The sequence below is a fragment of the Monodon monoceros genome, unplaced genomic scaffold (assembly GCF_005190385.1).
Source record: "Monodon monoceros isolate NGI ecotype Baffin Bay Population unplaced genomic scaffold, NGI_Narwhal_1 Super_Scaffold_2, whole genome shotgun sequence".
Taxonomy (NCBI): Eukaryota; Metazoa; Chordata; class Mammalia; order Artiodactyla; family Monodontidae; genus Monodon; species Monodon monoceros.
In genome coordinates this window covers 48,726,772-48,739,801 of record NW_021703776.1, presented here as the reverse complement: position 1 = coordinate 48,739,801, position 13,030 = coordinate 48,726,772, and the positions used below count along the sequence as shown (strand labels likewise).

General features: G+C 37.0%; 1 protein-coding gene across 3 annotated transcripts in view; it reads left to right on the top strand.

Moving 5' to 3' along the window:
• The window catches only part of VPS50 (VPS50 subunit of EARP/GARPII complex), a 140,205-nt gene that overhangs the window by 90,099 nt on the left and 37,076 nt on the right, over positions 1-13,030 (top strand). For 2 of the 3 annotated variants that reach the window (XR_003795229.1, XM_029233543.1), the window contains exons 17-19: positions 5,031-5,121; positions 7,855-8,031; positions 10,791-10,909. Coding sequence is in view for 1 of the 3 variants with exons in the window: in XM_029233543.1 (XP_029089376.1) it covers positions 5,031-5,121; positions 7,855-8,031; positions 10,791-10,909 (387 nt within the window). In the remaining 2 variants the exon portion in view is untranslated. Of the gene's footprint in view, positions 1-5,030; positions 5,122-7,854; positions 8,032-10,790; positions 10,910-13,030 lie in introns of those variants that run through there. The other variant, XR_003795230.1, reaches the window with a different exon arrangement.

Below are 13,030 nucleotides of genomic sequence, written 5' to 3'. Positions count from 1 at the left end.
AAGCCCTGTTTGGAGTATGTAATGCATTTACATTTAAGGTAATTATTGATATATATGTTCCTATTACCGTTTTCTTAATTGTTTTGTTTTTGTAGGTCTTTTCCTTCTCTTGTGTTTCCTACCTAGAGAAGTTCCTTTAGCATTTGTTGTGAAGCTGGTTTGGTGGTGCTGAATTCTCTTAACTTTTGCTTGTCTGTAAAGGTTTTAATTTCTCCATCAAATTTGAATGAGATCCTTGCTGTGTAGAGTAATCTTGTTTGTAGGTTTTTCCGTTTCATCACTTTAAATGTGTCCTGCCACTCCCTTCTGGCTTGCGGAGTTTCTCTTGAAAGATCAACTGTTAACCTTGTATGTTATTTGTTGCTTTTTGCTTACTGCTTTTAATATTTTTTCTTTGTTTAATTTTTGGTAGTTTGAGTTAATGTGTCTCTGTGTTTCTCTTTGTGTGTATCCTCTATGGGACTCTGTGCTTCCTGGACTTGATTGACTGTTTCCTTTCCCATGATATGGAAGTTTTCAACTATAATCTCTTCAAATATTTTCTCAGACCCCCCCCCCTTTTTTTTTTTTTTGTAGTATGCGGGCCTCTCACTGTTGTGGTCTCTCCTGTTGCAGAGCACAGGCTCTGGACATGCAGGCTCAGTGGCCATGGCTCACGGGCCTAGCCGCTCCGCGGCATGTGGGATCTTCCCGGACCAGGGCACGAACCCGTGTCCCCTGCATCGGCAGGCGGACTCTCAACCACTGCGCCACCAGGGAACCCCTCAGACCCTTTCTTTTTGTCTTCTTCTTCTGGGCCCTCTATAATTCGAATATTGGTGCATTTAAGGTTGTCCCAGAGGTCTCTGAGACTGTCCTCAGTTCTTTTCATTCTGTTTTCTTTATTCTGTTCCCTGTTTGTTATTTCCACCATTTTATATTCCAGCTCACTTATCTGTTCATCTCCCTCAGTTATTCTGCTATTGATTCCTTCTAGAGTATTTTTAAGTTAAGTTATTGTGTTGTTCATCACTGTTTGTTTGCTTAGTTCTTCTAGATCCTTGTTAAATGTTTCTTGTATTTTCTCAATTCTGTTTCCGAGGCTTTGGATTATCTTTATCATTACTCTGAATTCTTTTTCAGGGAGGTTGCCTATTTCATTTTCATTTATTTGGTCTTGTAGGTTTTTACCTTGCTCCTTTGTCTGTAATGTATTTTTTTTGTCATTTTTTTTTTTTTTTTTTATGGGTGGGGCTGTATTCCTGTCTTACTGATTGTTTGGCCTGAGGCGTCCAGCACTGGAGTTTGCAGGCAGTTGGATAGAGCTGGGTCTTTGTGCTGAGATTAGGACCTCCAGGAGGCCTCACTCTGATTAATGTTCCCTGGGGTCTGAGGTTCTCTGTTAGTCCAGTGGTTTGGACTCAGAGCTCCCACCATAGGAGCTTGGGCTGACCTCCGGCCTGGGAGCCAAGATCCTGCAAGCCACATGGTGCGGCAAAAAAAAGAAAAAAAAAAAAGGAGCAGTACAATATCAAAGAATAAAAAACAAAATAAAATTAGAAAAATAAAAAATATATTATGAAAAGTAAAAATATAATTGAAACAACTGCAGTAATGTAAAATAAAACGACAACAGAAAAAAGAAAAAAAGGGGGGCCGTGCAGGGGGAACAAGCCAAATGGAGAGAGCAATAACAAAGTATAAAGAATAAAGTAAAATTAGAAAAATAAAAGATTTATTAGGAATAATAAAAATATAAATGAATCAAGAACAATGAATCAACAAGGTAAAACAGAACCCCAATCTAAAAGAGGAAAAAAAAAAAAGCCTTGGCTATGGGAGTGGAACTCAGGCAGGGGTGGGGTTTACAGTGGAGTGAGACCTAGGCAGGTGGGGGGTTGATGTTTGAGTGTAGGGCAGGGCCTCTGCTTAGGACCTGCAGGGAAGGGGAGAGGCAGCATGTGGAAAGGAGGGCCTCTGCAGTGTGGAGTTCTGAGTTTGGAGGTAAGGCCCTGGGTGAGGGTGTGTGGGTGGGGTTTAGGCCCAGCACATTGGAGGGGGTCTCAGAGGGGGTCTCCGAGTATAGAGGTAGGGCCCTGGGTGTGGGTGCAGGGGCGGGGCTTGGGCTCTGCAGGCAGGAGGGAGACTCCAAGGGCATAGGATTAGGCCCGGGAGCCCAACAGGCTTCCCAGTGCCTAAGTGGACAGGGAAAGCTCTGGCCCCATTCCCTTCCATTCCTCCATGCCCCCACTCCCAATCTCCCCCGGGGTCTCCCCAGTCCCCGCTGGACCCCTAACCGTGGGTGTGTCCCGCCTGGTGTAGGAACTCCTCCCCTCCCCCAGCCACCCCTCAGGGGTGCCAGTCCTAGAGGTCTGGCCTTTAATTTTGCTCCCCGTTCCCTCCCCCCCACTCCCTCAGGACCCACGTGGCTGGAGGGGGCCTCGGTGGGCAGAGGATCAGGCCCAGGATCTCAGCAGGCTCCTGGGGGCCCAAGTGGGCAGGGGAGACCTGGCCACACTCCCTTTTGCTCCTTTGTCTTCCTGGTGGTCCCCCAATTTCCCCCTTCGGGTGTGAGATCCCTTCCTCTCCTCCAGCTGCTCTTCAGGGGTGCCAGTCCCGTCCCACCTCTGCTTCCCCTTCCCCTCACCCCCCATGCCCCACATCCTACCCGGTCGCTGTGGGTTCTTCCCATCCCCTTAGGTGTCTGTGGTTCCTCACCGGTGCCTGGTAGATGCCCTAGTTGTGCGGACACATGAATCCGTGTCCTCCTAGCCTGCCATCTCGACTCCGCCCCCTTGTGTATAAGTTTTTGCATAGACATATATTATCAGTTCTTTGGGTATGTACCTGGGAGTGTTTGGTAGTCTGACAGGTCATTTCCCCGTTCCCCTCCTCCCCACTCCCCACCCCCACAAAAATTCAGGTCCTAATATCTGGAAACTGTAAATGTTACTTTATTTGGAAAAAGTGTTTTGTAGATGTGACTAAATTAATGGTCTTGTAATGAGGAGGTTATCTTGGATTATCGGGATGGGCCCTAAATGCAATCACAGTTAAAGGGAGACAGAAGGGGACTTGATATAGACACAGAGGAAAAGACATACACATATGCAGGAGAAGGTTATGTGAAGACAGGCAGAGATTGGAGTGCTGTGGCCACTAGCCAAGGAATGGCAGCAACCACCGTAAATTGGAAGAGGCAAGGAACAGATTCTCTTCTAGAGTTTCTGGAGAGAGTGTATCCCTGCTGACAGCTTGATTTCAACCTTGTGATTTCAGACTTCTGGGCTCCAGAATTGTGAGATTATAATTTTTGTTGTTATAAGTCACCCAGTTTTTGTTAATTTGTTATAGCTGCCACAGGAAACCAATACAGAGTGAAATTGGTGGGTAATATGGTAATTCTATGTTTAATATTTTGAGGAACTACCAAAGTTTCCCAAGGGGGCTGCACCATTTTATGTTTCCACCAGCACTATATAAGAGTTCTAATTTCTCCAAATCCTTGCTCGTACCTGTTACTGTCTCTTTGATTATAGCTATCCTGGTGGTTGTGAAGTGGTACCTCATTATGGTTTGGATTTATATTTCCCTGATGAGTGATGATGTTCAGCATCATTTTATGTGCTTACTGATCATTTATATATCTCCTTTGCAAAAATGTCTGTTCAAAGCCTTTGCCCATTTAAAAATTGGGTTATTTATCTTTTTATTGTAGAATTCTAAGAGTTGTAAACTTTATAGTTTTAGTTCTTACATTAGATCTGTGATTCATTTTAGTTAATTTTTGTATATGGTGATAGGTATGGAGACAATCACTTTTGCCAAATTCTCAGTCATTACCTACATCTTCAAATATTTCATTTGCTCTTTCTCTCTCTCCTCTCCATACAGTTGCATGCATACTAGATGTTTTGAATGTGTCTTCCATATCTCTTACGATCTTTTCTCTTTCTTCCATTTTTCTTTTTCCATTTGTGCTTCAGTTTGGATATTTTCTGTTGCACTGTCTTCGAGTTCATTATTCCTGTCTTCTGCTGTTTGACTTACTCAATCAGTTTTTAATTTGAGGTATTGTATTTTTTTGGTTATAGAACATTTGTTTGATTCTTTTTTGTTTTTATTATTACAATGCTTTAAAATTTTCATTTCTGTCCATTTTGTGCATCTTTTTCTCTATTTTATTTAACTTATTTATAGTAGTTATCTTAAAGTCCTTGTCTGTTAACTCTAATATTTAGAGCAATTTCTGCTTTTCACAGATTTTACTGTTTATTCCCTCTTTACTTTAGAACCTGTGGATTTAAAAAAATCTAGATTTTGTTTTTAGCTTGATTTTGGAAACAACAATGAGGCTTGTTGCAGGAAGAAGGAAGAATAGGGCAGACCCTGGCCCTTTGTTTTCTGGGTTAACAGGAAGTATTTGTTTTTCTGGAATTGCTCCTATAATGTACTGATTACTCAGGAGAGACAGTAAGAGCAATAGCATTAAAGAAAGAAGAAATCAGTATGACATGTGACTACTTGCTAATTTAAGTGCCATACTTGCTAATTTAATTGGTAAATGCTGTGTGGAGATAGATAGGCCCTGAGCTAAAATATATTTAGATAGTGATAATCAACTTGATCTTTTGGCTTAGTAAGAATGATTAAGATCTATGCTTTTTAGCATAAAACATGTTTAGCATTTGTGGTTTTATAAACCCTATAAATTATTTCTTGTTTTTTTTTGGCACTAATAGCTAAGGATGTCTTAAGTACATGAGTTGGTGAGTAGCTTTTAGTTTAGTCCCTTAAGAAAAATATCATTTCCTATGCATTCATTATTTTTGCAATATAGTAAAAATATTCTGAGTTTAGTAAATATTTGTGGGTTTTCTCTTACAGATGATAAGATATTAACAAGTATGTAAAAGTGTTTACTGTGTTGGTCTGAATGGGTTTTCAAAGTTGATTATGATCATGATGATAACTCTATAATAGTTTTTGTTATATTCTTGTGTGCAGTGTACTTTTCTTATTTTTTGGAGTATTCATTTTCTTTTTTTAAGAACACGGCTTGATGAACTGAGAATGTTTCTAGAAAATGAGACCTGGGAACTTTGTCCTGTTAAGTCAAATTTCAGCATCTTGCAGCTTCATGTAAGTTTAAGAGCAAATAAATCAGTCTTTTATGTAGTCATCTTTAAAAGCAAACCATATATATGGAAACGTTTTTAAAATAATTAAATTAAGAAATAGTGCCTTTCCTTTTTTCCTTAAAAGTGATTAATAATAAGCCTCTTTTACAAGGTGATACTTTAATGGATGTCAAAATCTGTCTCTTTTTACAAATTCATTTTATACACTTGAGGAAAACTCCTTTGCCTGAAGAGTCACAATTAAAATAATTTGTTTTCTTTAGATTTCAGAAGAGGGTCTACTGCTTCATTTAAATTTTGCAGAAAAATCAGTTATATTTTGATGGTCTTTAATGAAAATGCTTATATTTGCAGAATATTTGTCATTTCTTAAAGGGTCTAATAGGTTCTGAATTTATGCTGCAACTCATAAATTTGTCTGTAATGAGAAAATGCCTCAGAGATAAAAGAGGCACTTATAAAAAAAAACATAACTAAGTTTTATTAGTTAATTGATTCCTTGAATCCTATAATGTAATATGTGAAAATATCTTTATTTTTTTTTCTCTTGGTTGAAACATATTATAGATAAATATTTCTTGTGTGGTAGACCATGTCCTATCTGACAAATATCAAATATCAGAATACAGTATATAAATTTAGATCCCTGTTTAGAAAGTTGAGTGTGTAGTTTTTGCCTTTAGAAGAAATGGCTTTCTAGAAAGAATTTTCTTATTCCTGGATAAATGTAAAGAATACATGATTAAAAGTTTTTTTAAAGGGACAGTGTTTATGCTCATATTGTATAATAGCTTACTTCTCATCCAGGTTTATCATATTGCTTTCCTAATGTGGAAATATTAAATACACTGAAACATGTTGATTAATAAATGCTTTAAAGACAATCAAGTTAACATTAATTTTAACATTATTTAGAGTTATTAAATTAAGATGATTCCTTAACATTATTTAGAATTCCAGCATTGATTTTAGAATCTCTATTTAAATACTTTTATTTGAATTTGTAGTTAACCATCAATTTGTGTGTGTGTGGGGGGGTACACGTGTATATAAACTTGCTGTAATTAGAAAACAACTTTTTTACAAGGTACGTTGAAACATTTCCATCCAAGTGAGCATTATATCCTTTAAAGTGGTTACCTTGAAGTTTCAGTTATGTAAGATGAGTAAGTTCTAGAGATCTATGATACAACATTTTGCCTGTAGTTAACAATACTATACTGTGCACTTAAAGTTTTTTTAATGGTAGATCTCATGTTGTAACCACAATGGGGGAAAAAAGTAATTACATTGAAAGCTATTTACAGCTGAGATAGTGTTCGTTTGACACATGTATTCCTGTAGATTTTGTTTTAAAAATTTTTTGTCTTATTAATTTATAGTCACCCCTTGTTTAGAATTTTTAAAATAATGGCCTGTTTTTTTTGTTTTTTTTTTTTTTTGCGGTACGCGGGCCTCTCACTGTTGTGGCCTCTCCCGTTGCGGAGCACAGGCTCCGGACGCGCAGGCTCAGCGGCCATGGCTCACGGGTCCAGCCGCTCCGCGGCGTGTGGGATCTTCCTGGACCGGGGCACAAACCCGTGTCCCCTGCATCAGCAGGCGGACTCTCAACCACTGTGCCACCAGGGAAGCCCGTAATGGCCTGATTTTTAAGCGTTATTGTGGATCTGATTTAATGTGTAGCTGCAATTTAAAAAGAAACTAAACACATCATTTGAAACTTAGTAAACCAATGTAATTTTAAAGAAGATTATCTCTGAATATGAAAAATTTTAAATTGGGGAATAATATTAAAATGATTAAAAAGTATAAGAAAAATGTGTACTAAATTTTTGTTAAAAATCATTAAATCAAGAGTTTTGTAATTCTAAAGAACTTTAGCCATTATTCCATCTCTTCCTCTAATTAGCTGTATAATCTTGAACTTGGACCTGAATCCCTCTGGACTGCCTCAGTTTCCTCATCTGAGAAGTGTGTGATTTGGACTGGGTGCTATAACTATCTAGTTTTGGTATTTGTGATTCTTTGATCTAGATCGACCCTTTCATTTTACAGATGAGGAAATGGAGGCATAGGGAATCAGGGGACATTCCCAATATTATATAGGAAGTTAATGGAATATAATGGATTAAAGTCAAGCTAGGACTAGAAGATGTATCATCTGACCTCAGCATGTATTTTTGTTGTCAGCTTCTTGGTATATGAAGAAAAATAAATGAAAGTTTATAGACATCAATATAACAAAGAAAGGTATATCTTTTATGCTTGCATTTCAATGTATTCACATAGAGTATCTCAAATGGTGCAAGCTATTTGACTTAACAACAATTAGTTTTTATGAATGACTTTATTAAAACTGTACTCTACTAGGACTTTTGCTGTTATGTAAAAATTTTTAGAATTATCATTCAAATTGAAGTTATTTAAAAAAATTTTCTGTGGAGTTCCATAAAGTAAGCCAAAAGCCGCTTGATGCAGATAACACTGTTTTAAGTGACATCAGCGACTGATTTGTCTTTAGGAAAACCTTTGAACATGTATGTCCAAGTTTGTGCTTTCAGATAACTTGCAAGATTTAAAAATGAATAACCTAAAAAAAAAAGAATAACCTAAAGAATAGGATTGTTTTCTATACTAACTACATCTGCATTGATGGAATATGTTTATGTACTTGAATTTTATTGTTGTGGCTAAAAGGGATCTGGCTCCTTTTTTTTTTTTTTTAAACATCTAGGAATTTAAATTCATGGAACAGTCACGTTCCCCATCAGTTTCACCCAATAAGCAGCCATCCTCAACTTCCTCAAAAATGATAACCTTGTTTGAGCAGTACTGTAGTGGTGGGAATCCATTTGAAATTCAGGCTGACCACAAAGATGAAGAAACAGAAGACGTCCTGGCTTCTAATGGGGTATGTGGTGCTTTTAAAACATACTGTGGAACATTAGTGGGATTTTCTTATTGAGCGTGTTGTACCCAATGAGCAAGGTAATTGACTAGATTTATTCATACATTTACCACCCACCTTCCTACCTATATACTTAGACACCTGTAATACTACTTGTACAGGTAATGAATGGCTTTCCAGTATGCTTTGTTGACATTGTCCTTTTGAATGATAAGTTTTGCCTTTATGTTTATTTTATGTTGTTATTAGATTTCTTTATGTTCTTACCAGGTTACTAATTGAGTAGGAGCATAGTTTATTCACTGCATAATTATATGATTTATTGGATAGACAGATGTATGAAGGAATAGATCATCTGCACTTTTTTCTCAACGCCACTTGTTGGGTAACTAAGGAGGTCATTTTGTTCCATGTCCCCTTAACTGAAACAGGGTAATGTCTTGTTTAATTACCTGGCAGGGATATTTTGAGGATTTAGGAATACAATGTTTTAACAGCACTCTGAGCAGCGCAAAAAAACAGTATAAACTAGAAGTAGTGTGAGTTAATGGAAAGGTTTGCAGGCAGATGAATGAATATGACCTTTATTATTGATTAGCTGTGTGGATCTTGGCAAGTTATTGTGATTTTGTGACCCTCAGTTTCCCCATATTTACAATGTGGAAATACTTACTTCACAGTTACCTGTAGGGCGTTTTTACAGTATTTAATTTCCAGAGGGACTAGGTATAATTTTTTTTTTAGATTTGATGAAGTTGAAGTGAAAACTGTTTGGGTTTGACAAAAATCTGTTGAATTTGTCTCCATATTTTTGGTTTGTTTTTGTTATTAAGTGAAGATATAATTTTAAAAATATTGTCATGAAAATATACCACTATCATGTTTTATCATGAAGTAGAAGTTATTCTGTAGAGAACCATATTTAAAATCATAATTTAGTGATTCTTTGTGACATTTTGCCTCTATAAAGTAGACTAAACTGAAAGGAATTAAGTCATTCCAATATTTTTGAAATAATATTCTCATTATTTATGGCAGTTGTGTTCAATAAAGTAAGCACTAACTCTGAATTAACAAATACAGAACCGTTGTTCTTAAGCAAAATATGGGATTAAGTATCTGCAAGCCTCTGGTCACAACATTTTCACCAACTGGTCCATACACAACCTTGTTTTATGTGTGTTTTTCCTTAAAGACACCTAATTTAATATAGTGCTGATTCGTTAGCATTGAACACATGACCAACAGCACTGTAACTCATGCCTGAGTGAAGCTTATCTAACATACGTATTTTTACCTTAAGGCATATTACAGTCTTCTCGCACTTGGGAACACTAGACAGCACTTTAGTACTATGATTGGGGGGCATTCTGAACAGTGAAATCACCAGCAAAATGTACAAAAATTTTAAGAATGTGACACTAAATAGACTTTGAAAAGGGCACTTGCTTACAGCAGGAGAGCTGAAATAAGAAGGTAGAGTGTCGCCTTGCTTGCTCTTAGCTGGGAACATGTATGTAGGGTGACTCAAAAGTGTTTGCCACTCCACATGGCACATATCCGTGAATGACCAAGGAGTGTCATGAAGTATTGATGTTGGGATTACAAATTGTATCGAGTAGGGAAATCTGCAAATAAAGAATCCTTGGAAATGAGGATCTGTTGTACTGTGGAACTGACCCTAGTTTGTGTAGAACACCTTTCTGAATGCCACCAGGATCATATTGTGTACAAGTGAGGGAGAATGTCTCTAATGTTTGTTTGTAGTTATTAATGTGTGATCTGATCTTCACAAGTACAGCATAAGTCCTGAGGGTCAGGGTCCACATCTTAAAACAGCCTGTCGTAATGCTTTAGACTCTTAAAAAATAGTTGTTGAATTAGGGGACTGACTTCTTCCCTTATTGTCATTATACTGGTCTCCTCAACTGGCATATGGGGACAAAACTTCCTCATAGAATTGTTTTGAAGATTCAGTGAGACAATTTATGGAAGCACTTAGCCCAGTACTTGGTTGAAACTCAATAAATGTTAGCCATTATTTAATCATATTAGTTTATAATACTAATCAGCAATGATGATGGTGGTACTGCCGCTGCTTCCTTTGTTGTGCATGGACTCCACTGTCTTCTCCCTTGCCGGCACTGGGCCATGGTGCCAAAAAGATGATGAAAAGGCACTCTTCCTCTCAAGAGCAAGTCCACCATTTTTGTCCTTGCTCTCAGTAGTCCATAGGTGCTAAGCCTAATTTTCTAAGTTGCCCTTGGAATTAAATCTCATCATAATGAATTAGATAGAATATTAGCATGTGTGTTGTGTTTAATTAAGCTGACTTAATACTTCCAGCGTACCAGAATTGTATTCTCAAGCTTTTTATAATGAACTAGCAAAATGGAAATAAATAGGATGAAACCACTTGAAGGAAGAGTTTTTTTAATCAACTAAACACTCTTTTCCTGTTCTAAGGTCTAGCAGGGTATGTGTTTGTTTTCATTTGTTTATATGGAGATTCTTTTGGGCATTTATAAGCATTTGAAATATAATGTTTGTATTTTCTTTTGAGCTGGTTAAGGTAGGATGATAAAGAAGAAAATGGAAAGTTAATATGATTTCTTGATGGCAAAATTAAAGCTCAGTTATTAAGAACTTTCATCTGTAATGTACTTCTTATAAAATTGGATACTTTTTTACTGTGTTGAAAGACTCCAAGAAAGGTTGGTTCTTCGTGCCCATTGTTGAATAATATACTGTGTTCTTTTCAGTATGAATCTGATGAACAAGAAAAAAGTGCCTATCAGGAGTATGACAGTGACAGTGATGTTCCTGAGGAACTAAAACAAGATTATGTTGATGAGCAGACAGGCGATGCTCCTGTGAAAAGGTATTTATCTTGGAATTTATGGTATTTCTCATTTTATGTTGCACGTTTAACATATAGGATTTACTTGAAAGGTTAAGGAAAAAAACTCATTAAACTTTTCTTTTGGTTATAGTGTCATGTGACAGAAGTTACTGTTTGTTTGTTTTTTTTTAAACATCTTTATTGGAGTATAATTGCTTTACAATGGTGTGTTAGTTTCTGCCTTATAACAAAGTGAATCAGCTATACATATATCCCCATATCTCCTCCCTCTTGCATTTCCCTCCCACCCTCCCTATCCAACCCCTCTAGGTGGTCACAAAGCACCAAGCTGATCTCCCTGTGCTATGTGGCTGCTTCCCACTAGCTATCCGTTTTACATTTGGTAGTGTATATATGTCCATGCCACTCTCTCACTTCATCCCAGCTTACCCTTCCCCCTCCCCGTGTCCTCAAGTCTGTTCCCTACGTCTGCATCTTTATTCCTGTCTTGCCCCTAGGTTCTTCAGAACCTCTTTTTTTTTTTTTTGGTTCCATATATATGTGTTAGCATACGGTATTTATTTTTCTCTTTCTGACTTCAATCTGTATGACAGTCTCTAGGTCCATCCACCTCACTACAGATACCTCAGTTTCATTTCTTTTTATGGCTGAGTAATAGTCCATTGTATATATGTGCCACATCTTCTTTATCCATTCATCTGTTGATGGACACTTAGGTTGCTTCCATGTCCTGGCTATTGTAAATAGAGCTGCAGTGAACATTGTGGTACATGACTCTCAGCAATCCCACTACTGGGCACATACCCTGAGAAATTAATGTATTTTAAAAATGATTCCTGAAAGGCTAAAAATGTAGTTTTTTTGATAATGGGTATAACCCAAGAGCCCTTAATCTAGAGATCAGTGGTTTTTGCAGAAAAACAAACTTTTGATTTATAGAATCAGTGCCGCCTTTGGAGGCGGTTTATGCTTCACATAGATCAATTTATGTTTCACATTGATTTCCTTTTTCTCAAGGAGGAAAATAGTCATTTGTTTTGTATGTGGCTTTGCTGCCTCAATCTAGTAAATACAGAAAAATCTTCCCAATGTCATTGATATTTTGAGCCTTCTATTAAGGTTCCTATTTTTGTACTTGAGTTTTGTTTTATGATAAACTGTCTTCTTCAAAAACTGTTGTAACTGTATAAGAATTTTTGTCACCTTCTTTAAATTGGGCCTGATTCTGATTTGTGAGTGAGGTAGTTTCATGACTGAGTATCAGATATTGAGTGACCGCAAATATACTTTATTTTTAATAATAGATTTAAGTATAGTCTTCCCTACCCTTTACCCCCAAAGTACCTAGTGAATACTTGATTGATTTGACACCCTGATTGATGTAATCTCTCACCTCAAAAGTGAACAACTCATATAATTGGGGATATTTTAATTGGGGAAATTTGTTTCCATTGGTTTACACAAATATGTGGTATTTAATTATCTACATCTATGATCCATTATGAACTGAATAGAACTATTTTGTTGGACTTTTTCATTAGATGTTTTGAGTATGTTTTTACTAAAAGAAAAGGTCTAATTAAGTTGAAATGAACAAACGTCTGCCACTATATGTGTATGTCCTCGCATTCTTTGTAGGGTTATGCAGCCTCTTAAACTGTCTTTAACCTACCCCTAAGAAATATACACAATGTAAACTACTGATTGCACTTAACCAGTTGACTGTTATATCAATTCCAACTTCTAAGTGTCTCTTGAATTTATCAAAATTTCTTGTATTTCACTGCTACCATCCTAGTTCATGCAGAAATCTCTGGGCCAGATTATTGAATCAGCCTCCTTACCGTGGCTTCCCATTTCCAGTCTTAACCCTTTCTAATCTGTTCTTGGATACAAATTTAGATTTTTCTTTTATATACAAATTTGATCATGTTATTTTCCTGGTTAAAATGTTTAATGGCTCACCACTGCATTTAAGATATGGTTCATACTCGTTATAATCATGAGGTTCACTTCCTTTCAGTGATCTGACCTTTACTTACCTCCTTTCTTATCACATTTCCCTCTGCCCACTCATTCTCCAGGCTACCACTGTCAACTCCTTGCGCTTCTTTAAGCACTCTGTTCTCTTACTTCCGA